The following is a 19,443-nucleotide window of genomic DNA, read 5'->3' on the forward strand; positions in this document are numbered from 1 at the left end:
GAAGTGTGGTAGTATCCACATTTTGTCAGGTAATTATTTTGTTAGGTCGAACCTAACTGCAAAGGGGGTGTTTTGGGTTGGATTCTTTTATAATCGGCTGATATGTTGTGACGTGTATTTTCCACATATGTTTTTCTGTAGAATCAAGATCCTCTTAAAATTAAGATCTTTGCTTGGCTGGTGGAACATAGAAGTATCCTGACAAAAGAATGTTTAGTTAAAAGAGGATGAATTGGGAATGCATTGTGACAATACTGTGTGCAGGAGACACGATTGATCATGTGTTTTTATCCTTCTTCATCTGGAGTGTTTTGAAATGTGCTTTGGAACATGCAGGATGAGGCGTGTTTTAGACAGTGAAACTTCGGTTGCAATGCAAATGATTTGGTATTGGATTTTTTAGTGGTTGCTTTTGCGGAGAAAATTGGCAATTAAAAAAGTGTAGCAGTGGGGAGTAAACCTTTTTAGACACGGTGCCGCACAAGGAGCACACCCCCGGTTCCTTTTCATTGAAAACGAAACCACGACAAAACTCCTTCCCTAGCAACTCGAAGGCGGCTGGTTCCCTCAAAAAAAAACTCAAAGGCGGCTGGGTTTTAAGGTCTACCCGTCTAATGTAGTCTTAGGTCATGGAGGCGTGGTGGATCTCGGTCCTTGCTGGTGGGAGAGCTCCAACTCTGTTTTTAGATGTCTTTTTGTGCCTGTTTAGGTTTGTGTCTTGCTCGGGAAGGCTAGACGACGGCGGCTCTTTGAAGATGGAATAAACTTCTCCCAGCCCAGCCCGGTTCCGGTGGTGCATCTAGCATCGCCGGTGCACGTGGGGAGGTGTGTCTCCGGCGGATTTGTCTTTGGTGGATTTGCTCGGATCTGGTTGTCGTTTGGTTTGATCCTTCTGATCTATGTTACTCTTCATCGGTGACTGTTGTTGTTCTGATGTGCTGGTCTATAGGGCCTTAGCATGAAGACTTTCTCCTTTTTTGAGAAAATTACGGATCTATTTATCTTTAATCATGTCCGTACAATGAACACGAGAAATAATAAAAATTATATCTAGATTCGTAGACCACCTAGCGACGACTACAAGCACTGAAGCGAGCCGAAGGCGCGCCGCTGTTGTCGCTCCTCCCTCGCCAGAGCCGGGCAAAACTTGTTTTAGATGCAGTCGGGAAACCGCCGTGCTAAGACCCCATAGGACCAGCGCATCAGAATAATAACTGGCGCCGATGAAGAGTAGCATGGAAGGATCCAACCTAAAGATACACAAACGAAGAACGACAACCAGATCCGAGCAAATCCAACAAAGACAGATCCATCTGAGACACACCTTCACATGTCCACCGGCGATGCTACACACATCACCGGAACGTGGGCTAGGAGCGGAGAACCTTATTCCGTCGTTAGGGAGCCGCCGCCACCTCGTCTTTCTGAGCAGGATACAAATCGTAACAAAACTCGAAGAAACATCTAAAAATGGAACCCTCCGACCGACAAAGGCAGGGATCCACCAGGCACCCATGGCTCTAAGGCCATAGGAGACGAGGCGGACTGGCGGTGGGAGGCAGAGGAACCCTTTTTTTGCGAGTTTAAAAGTAGTTTATTCCAAAGTAACAGGCTTACAGTCCGCTAATACAAGATTATGAATGAAGGGGGGAGGCAGAGGAACCCTAATAGTATTATTTTGGAGAGGAGGCCGCCGTGTGGAGGCTGCATAGCACGATGACTTTCCGAGTATCTACTACAACAAGGTTTGCCAGACTCCAATGAGAGATGGGCGATAACGATGGATCGGAAGTTTCCTTCAAAAAAATGAAAAGAAAAAACCACGACCAGCATTCAAGTGCATCATATCCAGCACCTACCTAATGGAAATACAACTTGAGCCACATGCTCCCAAACTGCAGGCTGTTTGCCTCGCCTGAATGTACGCGCACAGCCGTGTGAGATCTCTTCTGCGAGTACTGCGGTTCTGATTAGCTTATTTTGGCATGCCCTGATGTTGGTTGTAACTTGTAAGCCTGGCCAGTGGCTGTTATACCTAATCTGCGTTGCTTGACGCGTACGTAGTTACCCGGAGCTGATCTGTGCTACCGACGCGCTCCTCTTGGGGTCGACCACAACGACCGAGCTGGAAAAAGCAAAGTCATGGAAACCGTTCGCAGATACTACTACTACAAACCAAACACACCCCGTGCCGGTCTCCTCTCCAGATTACTAAACCCAGCTGGCCTGCTAAACCGCTTCCCATATAACCCTCCGCATGCAGCCGTGACCGACGTGACAACCCCCTGCCAACGCCGCATCACACCAACCTACGGCGGGGGCGGCGGCGGAACCAGCTAGCTAGACGATGGACGCCGCCGGCGAGATCCATCGCGGGTTCGGGGGCCTGCGGCGGGGGGGGAGCTCGAACGCCTTCTCGCGGTCGTCCCACCGCGCGGACGAGCACGACGACGAGGAGGCGCTGCGGTGGGCGGCGCTGGAGCGGCTGCCCACCCGCGACCGCGCCCGGACGGCGGTGCTCGACCACTTCCCGGGGCGGGACGACGGCGTCAGGGCGGTCGACGTCGGCAGGCTCGGCGCGGGCGAGCGGGCCGCGCTGCTCCGGCGCGTGGCCAGCGTCGCCGACGACCACGGCCGGTTCCTCGCCCGGTTCAAGGAGCGCGTCGACCGGGTCGGGGTCGAGCTGCCCACCATCGAGGTCAGGTACGAGAGCCTCTGCGTGGAGGCCGAGGCGTACGTGGGGAGCCGCGGCCTGCCCACCATCCTCCATACCTACGCCAATGTGCTCGAGGTACGTATATACTCAAAATTCTACTACATGCTTTCTTCTCTATAAATTTTTTCCTCATAAAACCCTAAACCCCAAAGATCAACATAGGCGCACCGATCTGATAAAATAATTGACCTATCTTTGACATGAAAAATAATAATGGTCTGTGCCAAACTGCCAAATCCGGCCACGCCTACTTTTTTGATAATAAAAAACAATATATTAATATCTTTTCTCACAAAAAATATTAATATCAAGATGATACAACTACAAGTAACACCAAACGACCACTGGAACAACACAATGTCAGGAGCTAGTCGATCGAGGATGCTCACATGACCTTAGATTTTCATTTTTCTGTTATGTGGTATGCGCACCGATTGACATGGCCTGATCGGCTTCAAACAGGGAATGGCAAATTCTCTGCACATCACACCAAATAGGAAGCAGAAGATATCAGTCCTTCACAATGTCAGCGGGACCATCAAGCCGCACAGGTAAAGAAAGAAATTCCAAGCATATTGTTGTGAGTTTGCAAATCATCTTCATTGGATGTACTCCCTCTATCTCAAAATTAGTGTCTCAAGCTTAGTACAACTTTGTACCAAAGTTAGTACAAAGTTGAGGCACTTATTTTGGGACGGAGGGAGTAGTATTTACCTTAACCTCATCGCTGCTATTTCTAGGATGACCTTGCTTTTGGGTCCTCCTGGTGCTGGGAAAACGACGCTGCTCCTGGCGTTGGCGGGGACGCTCCCTTCAAGCCTTGAGGTAATTAATTGGTCCTTTGCTTTTCTTCCTCTCATTACCACTAAAAAAAGTAGCGTTGATCGTTTCATCCTTTGCTGTATCATGATTATTACACCTGGAAAGTATATACTTATATGAAGAAACCCAAAAGATGTCAGGCAAAATAACATACAACGGGCATACGATGGATGAGTTTGTGCCCCGGAGGTCGGCGGCTTATGTGAGCCAAAACGATCTACATATCGGTGAACTGACGGTTCGTGAGACGGTCAACTTCTCTGCAAAATGCCAAGGAAGTGGTCACCGATTCGGTAAGAACTAGAAAAACAAATAGTACTTGAAAACTCATAGCAGTCTGCGGTGAGTAACTTACATTTTCTGCAAAATGACTAGATCTGCTGATGGAGCTATCGAGGAGAGAAAAGGAAGCAAATATCAAACCTGATCCAGAAATAGATGTCTACTTGAAGGTTCGGTGCACTTCTTCCTAAATCACGAGTCGTTTCGTTAAGCCTTGAGCTAAGCTCTAGTTGTTTTGTTTGACACAACGTCTAATCTCTAATTTTGTTTATAGGCTGCTGCAACAGGAGAACAGAAAGCTGAGGTGGTCACGAATCACATACTAAAGGTGCGTGCAAACTCTCCACCTAAGTTCAAAGGGACTGATAGAATACGAAAATGTGTTTATGTTACTGATTCTTTATTTTTCCTTTTCAAATACTGAAGATCCTGGGATTGGATATGTGCGCCGACACAATCGTAGGAAATAACATGTTGAGAGGAATATCAGGAGGGCAAAAAAAGAGAGTGACCACAGGTAATTCATCAAGGGAGTAAGTCAAATACCATGTGTCCTATACGATCTAAGTATCTAACCCATCCATCCTATCTGCAGCTGAGATGCTCGTCACACCAGGACGGGCCCTTTTCATGGACGAAATATCAACTGGACTTGACAGTTCGACTACCTTCCAGATTGTGAACTCCATCCGGCAAACTATTCACATTCTTGGCGGAACAGCAGTTATTTCCTTGCTGCAACCTGCACCTGAGACATATGAATTGTTTGACGATATAATTCTCCTCTCAGACGGTCAGGTTGTCTACAATGGCCCCCGTGAACATGTGCTTGAGTTTTTTGAATCAGTGGGTTTCAAATGTCCCGAGAGAAAAGGTGTAGCTGACTTCTTGCAGGAGGTGAGTTCCATTGTTATGTTCTATCAAGCTTTCTGTAATTATGCATTTGCATAAAACCCCGAAATCTTTAAATACCTAAGGAATACAAAACTAGAAATATCTTGGAATGTTTTGATGCAAAGTTTGATGGCGAATGCAACAGACGGATCATCAACATATTGATATGCTTGGAGAAATAAAAAACATATTTATACAAACCCCTGTCCCAAAGTCAGATTTTCTAATGGTAGGATCACAATTGGCTACAGTGCTGAAGTGGACTGACTATAATTGAAATGTGGTATGCAGGTTACATCAAGGAAAGATCAGAGACAGTACTGGATACACAGTGACGAGACATACCGATATGTTGCTGTGAAGAACTTTGCAGAGGCATTTCAATCTTTCCATGTTGGTCAGGCTATAAGAAGTGAGTTGTCTGTCCCATTTGACAAGAGCAGGAGCCATCCTGCTGCCCTGAAAACATCAAAATATGGTGCCAACATGAAAGAGCTGCTTAAAGCTAACATCAACAGAGAGATGTTGCTCATGAGAAGAAACTCCTTTGTGTATATATTCAAGGCAACTCAGGTGATTCCAAAAAACTAAATTTTATTTTCAGTACATAGTGATCACACACTGATGACTATAATCTACAGAAGTTCTAAGTTAAAAGTATCTCATCATGTTATATCTCTTTATTGTTCAGTTGACGCTAATGGCAATCATCACAATGACGGTCTTTCTTCGGACAAATATGCATCATGACTCGATAACAAATGGAGGGATATACATGGGTGCACTGTTCTTTGGGATCGTGATGATCATGTTCAATGGGTTAGCAGAAGTGGGCCTAACTGTTGCAAAGCTCCCTGTTTTCTTCAAACAAAGGGATCTCCTCTTCTTTCCAGCATGGACGTATTCCTTGCCATCATGGATCATTAAAACACCCCTCTCCTTGCTGAATGCATCAATATGGGTCTTCATAACATACTACGTCATTGGATTTGATCCCAATGTAGAGAGGTAAGGAAACTAATACTGCTACCATACTTTTTTTTATGAATGTATTACAGAAGCTAACAGAAGTAATGAATTACTGCAGACTTTTTAGACAGTTCCTGCTCCTCTTAGTAATGAGTGAGACGGCATCTGGCCTCTTCCGCTTCATTGCTGGTCTTGCAAGGAATCAGATTGTTGCGAACACCATTGGTTCATTCTTCTTATTAATCTGTATGCTTACAGGCGGATTCGTCCTGTCAAGAGGTATGCAATAATACTAGCCTAAACACCATGGTTGACATAGCGAGCTAAGAATGCTTCGATCAAATTGCCTAAGTGCTGTTGCTATTGGCACATTAAATCTTTGTATGAGAATTGCAAATTAAACTGTTGCTCTATATTTTTAACAGAGAATGTGAAGAAATGGTGGATATGGGGGTATTGGATATCACCGCTGATGTATGCACAAAATGCCATATCAGTAAATGAATTCCTAGGTGACAGCTGGAATAAGGTAAGGAGTTCATAAATTATTCAGAAAAGGGTAAATAATCGTCTAACTGAAAATGGTAGACTAAATCATATTGATACTGCTATATTACAGACAATCACCGGTTTCAAAGAACCACTTGGAAGACTAGTTCTGGAATCCCGTGGAATGCTTACTGAGGCAAAATGGTATTGGATTGGTGTTGGTGCATTGCTCGGATATGTGCTGCTATTCAATGCCCTCTACACTATCTGCCTCACATTTCTCAAACGTGAGTTACAATAACTTGTATTTAGGTCCCAATAGAAAGGGTCCTTACAATTGGAGGTATATTTTTAATCTTATACATTTTGCTCTTCAGCATTTGACAGCAGTCAGCAAACAATATCTGAGGAAACGATGAAGATAAAACAGGCTAATTTAACGGGTGAAATTCTGGAAGAAACATCAACACTCGGTAAAGCACTTGTTTTTACATTCATCAATCAGAAATTCAGAATATAATATGCAATATAATGGATTTAAAAATAATCCCTTGATTATGTCCATCAGATACTGCAGATGAGAGCAACGGTGAATCAACTTCAAACAACGCAACAGTGAATTCTTGTCCAAGCAAGAAAGGAATGATCCTCCCTTTTACACCTCTCTCCCTCACATTCGAAGATATAAGATACAGTGTAGACATGCCAGAGGTATTCTTTTTTAATGGAAATATTAAAATTACAATATTTCCTACATATGCATGCTCACTGTGCAAATTCAGCTATGTGTCGTATATAATGGCTTATCCGATCAAATGTAGGAAGTCAAAGCACAAGGTGTGAAAGAGGACCGATTGGAACTGCTGAAGGGTATCAGTGGTTCATTTAGGCCAGGTGTGCTTACAGCTCTCATGGGTGTCAGTGGTGCCGGTAAGACCACACTGATGGATGTGCTGGCTGGAAGAAAGACAAGTGGATACGTAGAGGGCAGCATTACAATATCTGGCTACCCAAAGAAGCAAGAAACTTTTGCTCGTGTGTCAGGATACTGTGAACAGAATGATATCCATTCACCAAATGTGACCGTCTACGAGTCCCTTGCATTCTCTGCATGGCTACGATTGCCAGCTGATGTTGATTCCTCAACAAGAAAGGTTTGCAAAGAACGAAGACTCTACTATAATTTGAATAGTAATACATCACATAATAAGCATATATCATAGAAGAACATGATGAGATTATTTAGTCACTCTTTTCTCCTTTTTATACAGTTTATTATTTAATTGTGTGCTGTACTAACTAATTCATCGCACCAAACCCGGTACACAGATGTTCATCGATGAGGTCATGGAGCTTGTGGAGCTTTCCCCCTTAAAAGATTCATTGGTTGGACTACCTGGTGTGACTGGATTATCAACTGAGCAAAGGAAAAGACTAACAATTGCAGTGGAGCTGGTAGCTAACCCTTCTATAATTTTCATGGATGAACCGACATCTGGACTTGATGCAAGAGCTGCAGCCATTGTCATGAGGACAATAAGGAATACAGTGGATACAGGAAGGACAGTAGTTTGCACAATTCACCAACCAAGCATCGACATATTTGAATCTTTTGATGAGGTACTAAAACCTTTTTTATAGTAGATGTATTTTAGGAAGATAAGGCACAACAACACATTGGCAGTTAACTATGTCTGCAGACACTTTTAACAACTATATCATATATGTTCATACGTGTCTATGCAGCTCTTCCTGATGAAACGAGGAGGTGAAGAGATTTATGTAGGTCCGCTGGGACGCCATTCGTGTGAATTGATTAAATATTTTGAGGTGAGTTGAGAGAGAGAAGACGTATTGTATGTTTCCATATGCAGTTTTATACTACTGAACAAACATGTCATTTAACTGCTTCGCTTTGATTCTACCAAGGCTATTGAAGGTGTGAGCAAGATAAAAGACAGCTATAATCCTTCAACATGGATGCTGGAAGTGACTAGTGCAGTACAAGAACAGATAACTGGGATCAACTTCAGCCAAGTATACAAGAATTCTGAACTATATGGGTAGGTTTCTGGTGGCATTATTGTCCATAGTTTAAAATCTAATCAATTACTCAAAAATTGTGGACATTTCTAGTTTCAATTTTAGACCTTATCTTAATATTTTTCAATTTTGGTTGTGTTTCAGGATGAACAAAAATTTAATAAAGGAGCTAAGCACACACCCCGAAGGTTCAAATGACCTATCCTTTCCAACGCAGTACTCGCAGACCTTCCTCACCCAATGTTTCGCTTGCCTGTGGAAGCAAAGTCAGTCATATTGGAGAAATCCCCCATATACTGCTGTCAAGTACTTCTACACCGTAGTAATGGCACTGTTGTTTGGAACAATGTTCTGGGGCATTGGCAGGAAAAGGTACTAATATATACAAAAGCATAAATGGACTCCAGTCCCCACATATCGAAATTAACCGGGGATATTTCACTCTTGCAGGCAGAGTCAACAGGACTTGTTCAATGCCATGGGTTCCATGTACGCCTCAGTTTTGTACATGGGGGTACAGAATTCCGCGACAGTTCAGCCAGTTGTGGCTGTTGAGCGCACTGTCTTTTATAGGGAAAGAGCGGCTCACATGTACTCGCCTTTGCCATATGCATTGGGGCAGGTACAGTTTACTTGGCATAAACTTCATTATTCTGTCACTTTATTAATTTATAAATGCTAACGAGACAAGACTAGAAATCAGATGCAAGCATGACACATGTGGCCTTGCTAAAATGTTTAAGATCATATTGAATTCATCATACAGAAAATATGGTTAAAGCAATTTTCTCATAAGTGGAGACAAACAAAAGAACAATAAGTCCCCTAACATGTGTTTCCATTTGCAGGTCGCAATTGAGCTTCCATACATCTTTGTTCAGTCTTTAATATATGGCGTGATAGTGTATGCCATGATTGGGTTCGAATGGGAAGCTGTGAAGCTGTTCTGGTACCTGTTCTTCATGTTCTTCACCCTATCATACTACACATTTTACGGGATGATGACGGTGGGCCTGACTCCAAACTACAACATCGCTTCCGTTGTTTCGTCAGCATTCTACACCATGTGGAACCTCTTCTCGGGATTTATAATACCAAGAACGGTAAGTATACTAGTATCTGTTATCAACAGTGAACGCACTTTGCTCCTTGTTTTTCCTAACATACATTCGAATTGGCAACTTTAACTCTTTCTACAGAGAATCCCAATATGGTGGAGGTGGTATTACTGGCTCTGCCCTGTTTCGTGGACACTGTATGGTCTGGTAGTTTCACAGTTTGGGGACGTTACCGAGAAGTTGGACAATGGCATGCTCGTGTCCGAGTTTGTCGAGGGCTACTTCGGTTACCATCACGACTTCCTGTGGGCGGTCGGTCTGGTGGTCGCCTCGTTTGCAGTTCTCTTCGCTTTCCTCTTCGGGCTCTCAATCAAGCTATTCAACTGGCAGAAGAGATGAGTAACCAACTAACCAAAGAAGGCACATCTGAGTTTGATCAGAGGTCATTGTAGTTGTTTGTATAGTAGTGATGTGAAAAACTGAAAATTAATACTGTACTAGCGATTAGATCTGAGGATGTGGAGATTCAATTGTACAGCCGAGCCGACAATTCCTAGAAACGCAACAGCAAGTTCAGTTTTAACTATTTGGTCAAGAAGCTAGGAATATATTCACAACAGTGTCAACACAATAGTATTATCAAATCTCAACTAGTAGTAGCTATTTTCTGAAGATGTAAGAATGCTAATCCTTGGAAATATAAGAGAGAATTTGATTTGCAGCACTAACCAAATAAACATCGAACATCTTCTACTTGTTCTTGACAAGCAGCCGCCCAATCACAAGCATCTCCTCACCGCTGCCAGCATAGGCAGCCGCCGGCGACCCCACCTCCCTCCCTCCCCCGATTCGGAGCAAATGCCGAGGTACTCCGCCATCCTGGGTCGATCCCCCACCGTCCGCCGAACCCGCGATTCGGGATAGATGCGGAGGCGGGCGAGGAAACCCGCGGCGGCGTCGCCGCGGCCCCTCAGAAGGTGGTGGGGATGCTGGGGGGCAGCGACCGCCCGTACGGCGCGGACTGGGACGAGTCGACCTCGCCGCGATTGTCGCCGTCGTCCACTCCTTCCCCTTCCTGCTTCTCGGTGGGGACATGTCAGGACGTCTGAAGGCTTGCAAGTTGGCATCTCTGAACTGAAGAACAGAATGGGCAGCGCAGGGGGCTCGTTCAGAAGTTCAGAAAAAACGTTGGGGCACAATTGAGACCAATTCTACACGAAGAGGAAGATGATGATACAGATTGTTTATTTTAGGGGATGATGATACAGATTGTGAACGTTTAGCATCAAGCAGCTCCCGTAAAAGTCTCTCACGAGATCTCTACTCCTAATGGAGCAGTTGGTAGTCTCCGTCGGTCAATTTTCGTCCCACCTCCCCTGGTTTTCTTTGGTACTTCGTCCTACCTCCCGCTTTTCACCGATCCCCCGCATTTTACCTCCCAACCGATAAAAAAAACATCAAGATACAACTACGGCCATCCTAAACCACGCCGGTTCACAGATATAAAAAAGACCTAAAACGATCAATCACGGTTAACCTACGAAATGACGGGCTGATCGATCTGATCTTCTTGACCTCGATCCCATTGCGAGCCGCGGTCATTCGTCCCCGCCCAACCCTTGGCCGCCGTCACAAACCCTGAAACCCTTGTCCGCCGCCACAAGCGCTCATACCGTAGGTCTCTTTCACAGCCTGCAGTCTTAACCCGGCGGCGACGTCGTCCGAGTGCAAAGACAAAAAGATCTCACGTCCCCGATCCGTCGCTCTTCAGCGGAACTGCGTGCGATCCAGTCGCCGCCGGAGTGGCGATTGCAAAATCAGGTGTGGCGTTTATATATTCCTACCTTTACAAATACTACTCTTACAAATCTGCATCTCTGATCGGTGCCGTGGTCGTACTGCCCAAAATCTGGCATTGTGATCTCGGTTCGGTACCGTGGTCATACTGTGCCATACCTCTTGCTCACATTTTATCAGCCCTAAATTCTTGCAGATCGTGAATCATCTCATTGCAAGGAACTCAGTTTTTGTGCGGGGACGGCCCTCGGGGATGGTGTCATCAGCAGTAGCATCTGGAGGTTAGTTGACACACACAAAAGGTAGTTAAGACTCTTGAATCTAAGGTTTCTATGCCAACACGAAATAGTCAATATTTCTATGCATCTGGAGGTCAGATGGTTGAAAATGATTGAGTGCAGCTACATGCCGGATTAATAAAATCACTCTGAATGGGGAATAATGTCATCGTCCCATATGAACCACCGTTTTGAATGAGAAATAGAATAATTCAAGAAGTCATCAGCAGCAGATACCTGTTTATCACTAATTGACAGCCCCAAATGCTTGCAGGTGGTGAATCATCCCATTGATGGTTTAAGTATATTCATCAAGTGGCAACAGGTATCGGGGACGGTGTCATCATCAGGAGCATCTGGCAAGCACATCGAGTTTGCAGCTCACAACTTCAGAGGATCTCCATTTTCCAGCCTCGAAACAGGGTCACATGCAAAAAGTGACAAACATAAGGTAGTTATGACACTTGAATCTATTTGGTGACATGCAATAGTTAAGGTTTCTATGCCAACAGGAAATAGTCAAGGTTTCCATGGATCTGGAGGTGAGATGGTTGAAAATGATTGAGTCCAGCTACAGGCTGGATGAATAAAATCATTCAGAGTGGGAAATAATGTCATTCTCCCATATGAACCACCGTTTTGAATGGGAAATAAAACCCTTCATGAATGTTTGCCGAGTCCATACCTGTTTTTCTCTATTTGACAACCCCAAATGCTTGCAGGTGGTGAATCATCCCATTGATGGTTTAAGTATATTCATCAAGTGGCAACAGGCATCGGGGACGGTGTCATCAGCAGCAGCATCTGGCAAGCGCTGCGAGTTTGCATCTCACAAATTCAGAGGATCTCCATTTTCCACCCTCGAAACAGCATCACATGCAAAAAGTGACACAAACATAAGGTAGTTACAACACTTGAATTTAATAGGTTCCATGCAATAGTAAACAATCAAGGTTTCTATGCCATCAGTATATAGTCAATGGTCTTATGCCAATGCGCGCATCAGGTGGTTGAAATTGATTTAGTCCAACTACAAATCCTCCCATCAATGAAATAACACCATTCATCAATTTATATACGACTCCGTAACCAACCATTTTTTTCCTCGTAGCATAAATCCATCTTACATTGATTTGAGGCCATAATTGTTTTTGCATAGCTAACATTAATGTCCCATTAGAATTCACTTGCCTTTTCGAACTACTAGCAAAAACACCGTTTTTTTATATCTGGTCCAGTATATGCTGTAGGATGATGCATGTTCAAATTGCAGCACTATCACATAGATTGTTTTGGAAGCCACTTGACCTCCCACTCTTAAGCCAATGCACACAACCTGTTCTGGTGCCAATTGTATAGACTCATGCCAGCTTACATTATATTCTCATTGCCAATACAGCAGATAACTGATGTATAGCATGTACAATCCCTATAATTTAAATCTAGGATCGCTACTATATTGTCAACGCACGAGCAGTTAAATGAGTCCTCATCCTTACTTCAGTTGTGTGTAATTTCATAGGTACACATGGGTAATTCAAGAAGCAGGGCGGTTGATCAGCTACCAGAAGAGGACGTTTCTATAGGTATGCTGCATTTCTATGAGAAAGTACTACACATGGGTTAACGAACATGCGCAAGCTTTTGTCTATAGTCAATTAAAGCCCATTAAAAGCGTGACAACTGTTGAAGTTAATTCTACGGGCATGCATTAACCTATCATAATATGCTGCGCATGAGTTATGTGCACTTTTCATATTCACATAATTAATGGATAATGCTTTTCAGTCCTTACAAGATCTACAGTAGTTGAAGATAACAATGCAAGCATCTTACCCATAGCTCAAAGTGGTGTGGACAATTTAGCTACGGTTACAGGTATAGAGCTTGTGTGAATATTGTTGGGAATGTTGCCATGTAGATACGACGCTTATATCATTGTCCTTATATTCATGTTGGTTGTCACCCTACAGATGGAGAGCATAAAGAGGATTCATTCACAGCTCCGAATACCAATGATTTGGATTTTAGTTTAAATGAATATGGTACTCCCTCAGCCTCATTACGAATGTCAATATTGGTATAACCATATGTTTGGAGTGTATATTTCATTGATTTTTGTTATTTACTGGGTATCACTATACAGATGGAACAAGTTCGCAACGGATTATGGACCTTCATGATGGTTCGTTGTTGGGTTCCAACCATTTAATTCTTGATTGTCACCCTACTATTGGTAACAACTCATACCTATTTGAAATTCTAATATTTAACTTAATGGAGTTCACTTTCATTAACAACATGTGCCTATTCTGATATATTGGTGGTCTACAGATGGTGAACCTCGAAACGAATATATCAATGGTGGGACAAATCTATCAGTGGTGGGACAAATCTATCAGTGGGACAAACCTCGAAACGAATATATCAATGGTGGGACAAATCTATATCCCACGGATGCTTGTCTAACATCGATTATGACCTTATGTATAGATGTTGTGAGAAAGCATTATGGTCTTTCTGTTTTATATTTTTTGACATGTTGCAGACAAAATCAGATGCGGAATCAAAGTCATATATCCAAGGAATCTGACAACACACAAATGCTTTCAGCTAAGGATATAAAAAAAATCCAAGACGTTGTGTTACAAATAGAGGATCAACAGCGCTACTTGTCGAAATCTGGTAATTTGTTTAACTGCAGGTTGCTGAATAATTGTTAAGGCATTTAAGTAGTGGAATTGTTTTCTTATATTTTGCTATATGCAATGGCTGTTTTTATTCACTAACTACCGTATGTTTAATATGCGTTGTAGACCGTAAGGAACTTAACAAAGCCTTGAGGCGGGAAACTTACCGCATTAGCAAAAAACAGGGTTTGAAAATACAACAAGTCGATGGCCACAACGTTGAACGTCGTGCCCTAGGTGATATCATGAATGTTCGTCAACCTAAACTTGTGATCTCGGGTACATCCGGTAATCATTGTTTATCTATTTGTATGCGTGGCTTCTCCTTGGTATAACATAATATAATACTGACCTAACGTTCTGAGTCAGATGACTTGAATGTCACAAAAGATAATGCTGCACTAACGGAAGAAGATCGCAAAAGATCCCATAGAAACGCCCTAAGGAGAGCTTCTTATCGTAGGAAAAAAGAACTTGCATGGATTCATGGTCTACCATATTGGGTTCATGGTCTAGTCAATTGTTTCAGAAGTCTGAACTGATGAAGAAAGATGGCAATATATTTCAAAGCCATATCGAGTTCCCCTGGATCTGGGGTCCATTAATCACATTCTGGGGCGACAGAAGGTGGAGCATGCACTTGCAATTTCACGATCTTGCCAAATTTGAAAGAAATTCTTGAGCTTAGTGATGTGTTCTTTAGTTTTAAGTTTGACTGTGTAAGCAGCAAGGACAATTTGCGCGCTCACTTATGTGCTAATTAAACATGCTATGATTTCTCACTGGGAGTGTGCCTGGATTTGCCAGGGGCCAGCTTTTGTAGACCCCTTTTTTTAGCAAAAGAGGGGTCACCCCTCCGATTTTATATAAAGTAATGAAATGGTCTCTTACAAGCCCAAAACTAAAACTACAAAAACTCCGAAGAACTTAAGTTATATCCATATACATAGTTGGGACAGGAGGATCCCCTTTACAAACTGAGATCATGCAAGATCAGACAGGATGGCAAGACAGCTGCTAGAAACCCTCCAGACTCCAAACCAGAAATTAAGAGATAACAGTTCAAACCCGGACTAGCTACGAGGATAAGAAAACAATGCAAATATAAGCTTCCCTGGTCTCCTCTTGTTGATCTGAAGAAAGAGGCTTTGAGTATCTCCAGGATGATCCAAAATTTTAAAATTCTAAAATTGATCGGCCTGCAAATCAGGTGGCACATGAGATTGCGAAGTTTAGTTTTAGTAGTAGGTCTGATAGGATTCTTGCTAAGACTGTTCCATCATGTGTGGCGTATGCCGTAATGAATGATTGTAAATGGACGAACAACTTCGAAAACATCAACAACAAAGAAAATTTGCAGTCTTTTTCAACCAATCAAAATCTGAAGCACTCCTGACCTCCATCCCTGCGACGCATGAGCTTTTGTAAATCCTTGTGTCCTACATGACTTATTTGCTGTTGATCAAGTAGTATGAGCTTTTTTTTTGAACCCCAAACCATAGAACAACCGTTCTACGGTATTTTTTATTAATATAATAAAGTTTACATATATACAAGAGCAAGAAAAAAGAATAAATCCTAATCAACCAATGCCTTGTCTAGGAAACATGGGATAACCATTGTGATTGTAAGGATGTGATTGTTCCTGCTAACATCACAAATGAGCGCGTCAAATGCTTTGCCTTTATTCTATGTTGCATAAGTAACAAGTCTTCCTTAGAGCATCTCCAACAGGCGCGCAGCACGCGGTGCGCTAAAAACCTTTTACTGCGTCGGAATAGCCAGCTTTTGCGCGCCGCGGAGCGCCGGCTCCAGCGGCCGCTGCAAAAAATTGCGCGCGCACGCCGCTCCAGCAGACGCGCTAAACTGTAGCATGCGCGAGCAGCCGACGCTTGCCATATGTTCATTTTGGAGACAATATGGTGATATTTTCAAACATCAAAACAAGACATAGCATAGTTTAAAATCACCCAAACAAGTTCATGACATAAAAGTTCAAAATCATGCCCACATCATCATCCAACCAAGTTCAAAATCATCGAACCAAGTTCATGACATAAAAGTTCACACAAACAAATGGCACATCAACAATCATGCCTCATCCTCACCTTCGTCCTCCTCTTCCTCCGATTCTTCATCGTCATCTTCGTCCTCCTCTTCCTCTGATTCTTCCTCCTCCTCTTCATTGTGTCGCACCGCATCATCATGGGGGGCCCGGAAGGTGTTGGCAAGATCTCCATTGGCATCATGCGAAGGTATGTGAGGCACACCGGAAGACATGCGTCCACCCATGTCACCAGGAGGTGCTCCCATGCCTCCCATGAGACATGCAAAACTCATGCCTCCCATGGTAGCTCCTAAGCTACCCATGCCTCCCATGCCGCCCATGGTAGCTCCGAAGCCACCGATGCCTCCCATGCCACCCATGCCGCCCATGCTATCCATGGTCTTTTTTGGATCAAGACTTTTTCACGGGCAAGATTGATGTACTTCTTTTGCTTCTCATCGAGGGTAGATGTGTCCATGAAGAACAAGTACTTCTCCCATTCCAACTATATAGTTCGCTCCTCCATGGCCAATTTCTTCTCCTCCAATGCCACCTTCCTCTCCTCGGCCGCCACCCTCGTCTCCTTGGCCGCCAACCTCCTCTCCTCGTCCACCGGATCTTGGTTCCTTGCCATCTTCCTCACCTCGTTTGCTTTCTTTCTTGCGTTCACAATAGCTTCCATGGCATTTTTTAGCTAGTAGTCTCCTTTCCTCCTCTTCTTTTCGTTTCTGTCTTTCTTGCATCCATTTGGTCTTTTTGGCTTGGAGTACACAACCGAGTTTGGTGTAGGGCTTCTCTTTCGTCATCACTTGATGCCTCCTCGTCATCATCATCCAAATCAATACTTCGCTTGTTGCTCTCCTCATCATCGACACCATCACGGGGCTTCCATTTCTCATCATCCTTCAACGCATCATAGCAACGAGGCAAGGTAAATGGTCTCCCTTTCTTGATCTTCCCTTTCTTGGTCTTCTTCTCCTATTCTTGAAATAAGTTTTGTGCAATAGTGAGGTACAAACAAAAGAACAAGTTAGCACTTGAAACACCAAGAAAAAGCGTGATGAACATGGAAGAATCATTAAAGAAATGGCACTTACCCTATCTCTATCATTAGTGCCACTTGGGTTTAACGTGTCAACCGCCTTAAGTGCGGCCGCCCACCTTTGACAATCTCTGTTGATTGTTGACCACCGGAAGCGAAGAGATCTTTCTGAGAGGTCAATTCCACTTTTGTTGTGTAAATCAAAGTGTTCCTTCATCCGGATCCAATATGCATCTCTACTTTGATCCCCTCCAATGGTGGCATCCCTCGACACTTGCAACCATGTATTGCATAGCAAGATGTCTTAGTCCATGGTGTAGTTGCCCGCTCGTCCTTTGAGTGCAATGATGATACCCTCACCATCCTCTTCCACCTCAAACTCATGATCACCGAAGTGCACATCATTGGTTTGAGACCAATGAGAATTGTTGGAGCCAACGCCCATAGTTGACATATATGTCTAATCACTGAAACTACAAAGTATATACAACAAAGCAAATAAGCTATCCATATGTATGCATTCAAAAAAAAATGGGCAAAATTTTACCTTGTGGGCATTTCATCGAACACCTTGTGTGCATCGGCCCCCGGCGCAACAAGCGAGCTCACCGGCGCTTCGGTCGCTGCCGCATCCGTCGCACGCCGTACAAGATTCTTCTTTGGCCGCCTAGAGGAGTCGTCCGCCGCCTTGTTCTTCTTCCCGGACACCTTGTCCGCCTTCGCCTGCGTTGCATTGGGGAGCATCAAGAGGGGGGCATGTGGCTTCACGGCGGGCGCCGGCGCGACGCCACCCGCCGCCGAGGTCGTCCGTAGTGCCATGAAAAGGCCGCGCGCGAGACCGGTGCTTGGAGGAGCACCAGCGAAGGCGAAGCCAAAGCTGCCCGCGCTAGGGTTTGCGCCGGCGGCTGTGGAGGGGTCACGGGTGTAGGAAAGGGTGAGGAGGATGTCGACGCGGCCGTCCATCGAGTAATTCGCCAGCGGCGGCGCGGGCGGGCGAAAGCGACGCGGCGGAGAGGGTGCGGCGTGGGCGCTCAAGTGTGCAGCGCGCGGAAGCAGGTGCACGAAATAAGCGCCGCGCGATGCCGTTCCGTCCCGCGCGCTGAACCACTTATGCCGCACTTGTGTTTTTTGCGCCTCCGCTGGAGCGCCCAGAGCGGCTGCGCACGCGCAGAAATCTGTATTTTTCTAGCGCGGCGCTTATATCGCGCGGCTGTTGGAGATGCTCTTAACCCAGAATTTCCAGCAGCTGATGATGGGCACCTCTTGCCTGAAGATCTTGCATTCCGCAGAGTCCAAATTATTGAACAAGCTTGAAAGATGATATACAAAGCTATTTCCTTAAGGTGTGAAGAGTGGATGAGAAGGATGTCATCAAAGCTTGATATGCCCAGTTTTTTAATCGGAACAATGCTATTCCAACATTTTTTTAGCAAAAGAACAGTCCCCAAAAAGGTGCCTCAGTGTTTCTTCAGTGTGTTCATTACAATAGACACAACCATAGCAATCTGAATGCATGTTCTTCCTCTTAAGGACATTCCTAGTGTTAAATCTGTCATGTAGCAACATCCAGAAAAGGATTTTATGCCTTAACCCATCAGATGTCTTCTAGACCCATTTGAACAGATAATTGTCTTGAGTCCTAGAACAGATGGATTTATACATCTTGATTGAGGAGTAATGTTGGTTTTACCCAATTCCCCTCCAAGTATCTTTCCTCCGCGCAGGCCAATGTGTTATTACTAATCCTTCCAGTTGAATCAGTTGACCGTAGAGTTGCTCAGAAAGTGGTGTATGCAACAATTGGTGGGGGTCTCAGATCGGATCCATCTCTTACACACATCTGGGACTCTCGTGTTCCTAGTAGGGTTCGAGTGTTTGACTGGCTTTTCTATCTGGACAGGTTAAACACGCGGGCACATCTCCATCGCAAGACCATCATCGACTCTCCATCATGCCCATGTTGCAACGCCGCGCCAGAAGATCGTGCTCACCTTTTCTTCACATGCCCATCGGCTGCCTCCATTTGGGGTGCCATAGGGCTGCTGCCCCGTCACTCTCCCCTGTCCGACTTATGGAACACGCCGGTTGAGCATAGCCTACCTCAATCAATCTGGCCTTTTATTTTGCTACTCATTTTCTGGAAAATTTGGGACGCTCGCAACGGCAAAACATTTAGGGACTTGTCCCCTTCTCCGTGTAATGTAATTAGGGCTATTATCTCTGATCTCACTCTATGGTCTTTAAGGCGGATAAAAAAAATCCACGCCGGATTATGGCAGGAATTTTTCACCTCTTGTCTTCTCTGAACTACTAATG

The 19,443-nt window shown here is 44.3% G+C and overlaps 1 protein-coding gene across 1 annotated transcript; it reads left to right on the forward strand.

Moving 5' to 3' along the window:
• Positions 1-2,347: 2,347 nt before the first annotated feature.
• On the forward strand, positions 2,348-9,996 carry LOC119280073 (ABC transporter G family member 53-like). Its single transcript, XM_037561062.1, has 23 exons — positions 2,348-2,791; positions 3,179-3,267; positions 3,457-3,541; positions 3,672-3,831; positions 3,914-3,990; positions 4,095-4,148; positions 4,247-4,337; positions 4,416-4,717; positions 5,006-5,287; positions 5,406-5,722; positions 5,802-5,962; positions 6,109-6,212; positions 6,303-6,459; positions 6,550-6,645; positions 6,741-6,883; positions 6,994-7,326; positions 7,502-7,792; positions 7,919-8,002; positions 8,102-8,235; positions 8,360-8,587; positions 8,666-8,837; positions 9,064-9,318; positions 9,415-9,996. The coding sequence occupies exons 1-23, from the start codon at positions 2,348-2,350 to the stop codon at positions 9,670-9,672; spliced, it is 4,317 nt and encodes a 1,438-aa protein (XP_037416959.1). The 3' UTR covers positions 9,673-9,996.
• The last annotated feature ends 9,447 nt before the right edge of the window (positions 9,997-19,443 follow it).

The sequence above is a fragment of the Triticum dicoccoides genome, chromosome 3B, assembly GCF_002162155.2.
Source record: "Triticum dicoccoides isolate Atlit2015 ecotype Zavitan chromosome 3B, WEW_v2.0, whole genome shotgun sequence".
NCBI lineage: Eukaryota > Viridiplantae > Streptophyta > Magnoliopsida > Poales > Poaceae > Triticum > Triticum dicoccoides.

Bases quoted from the DNA above. Each gene is read 5' to 3' on its own strand.
- LOC119280073 (XM_037561062.1), top strand. From the start codon at position 2,348: ATGGACGCCGCCGGCGAGATCCATCGCGGGTTCGGGGGCCTGCGGCGG. The intron at 3,991-4,094 runs GTTCGGTGCACT...TTTTGTTTATAG, and splicing joins AAATAGATGTCTACTTGAAG to GCTGCTGCAACAGGAGAACA. The intron at 6,460-6,549 runs GTGAGTTACAAT...TTTGCTCTTCAG, and splicing joins CTGCCTCACATTTCTCAAAC to CATTTGACAGCAGTCAGCAA.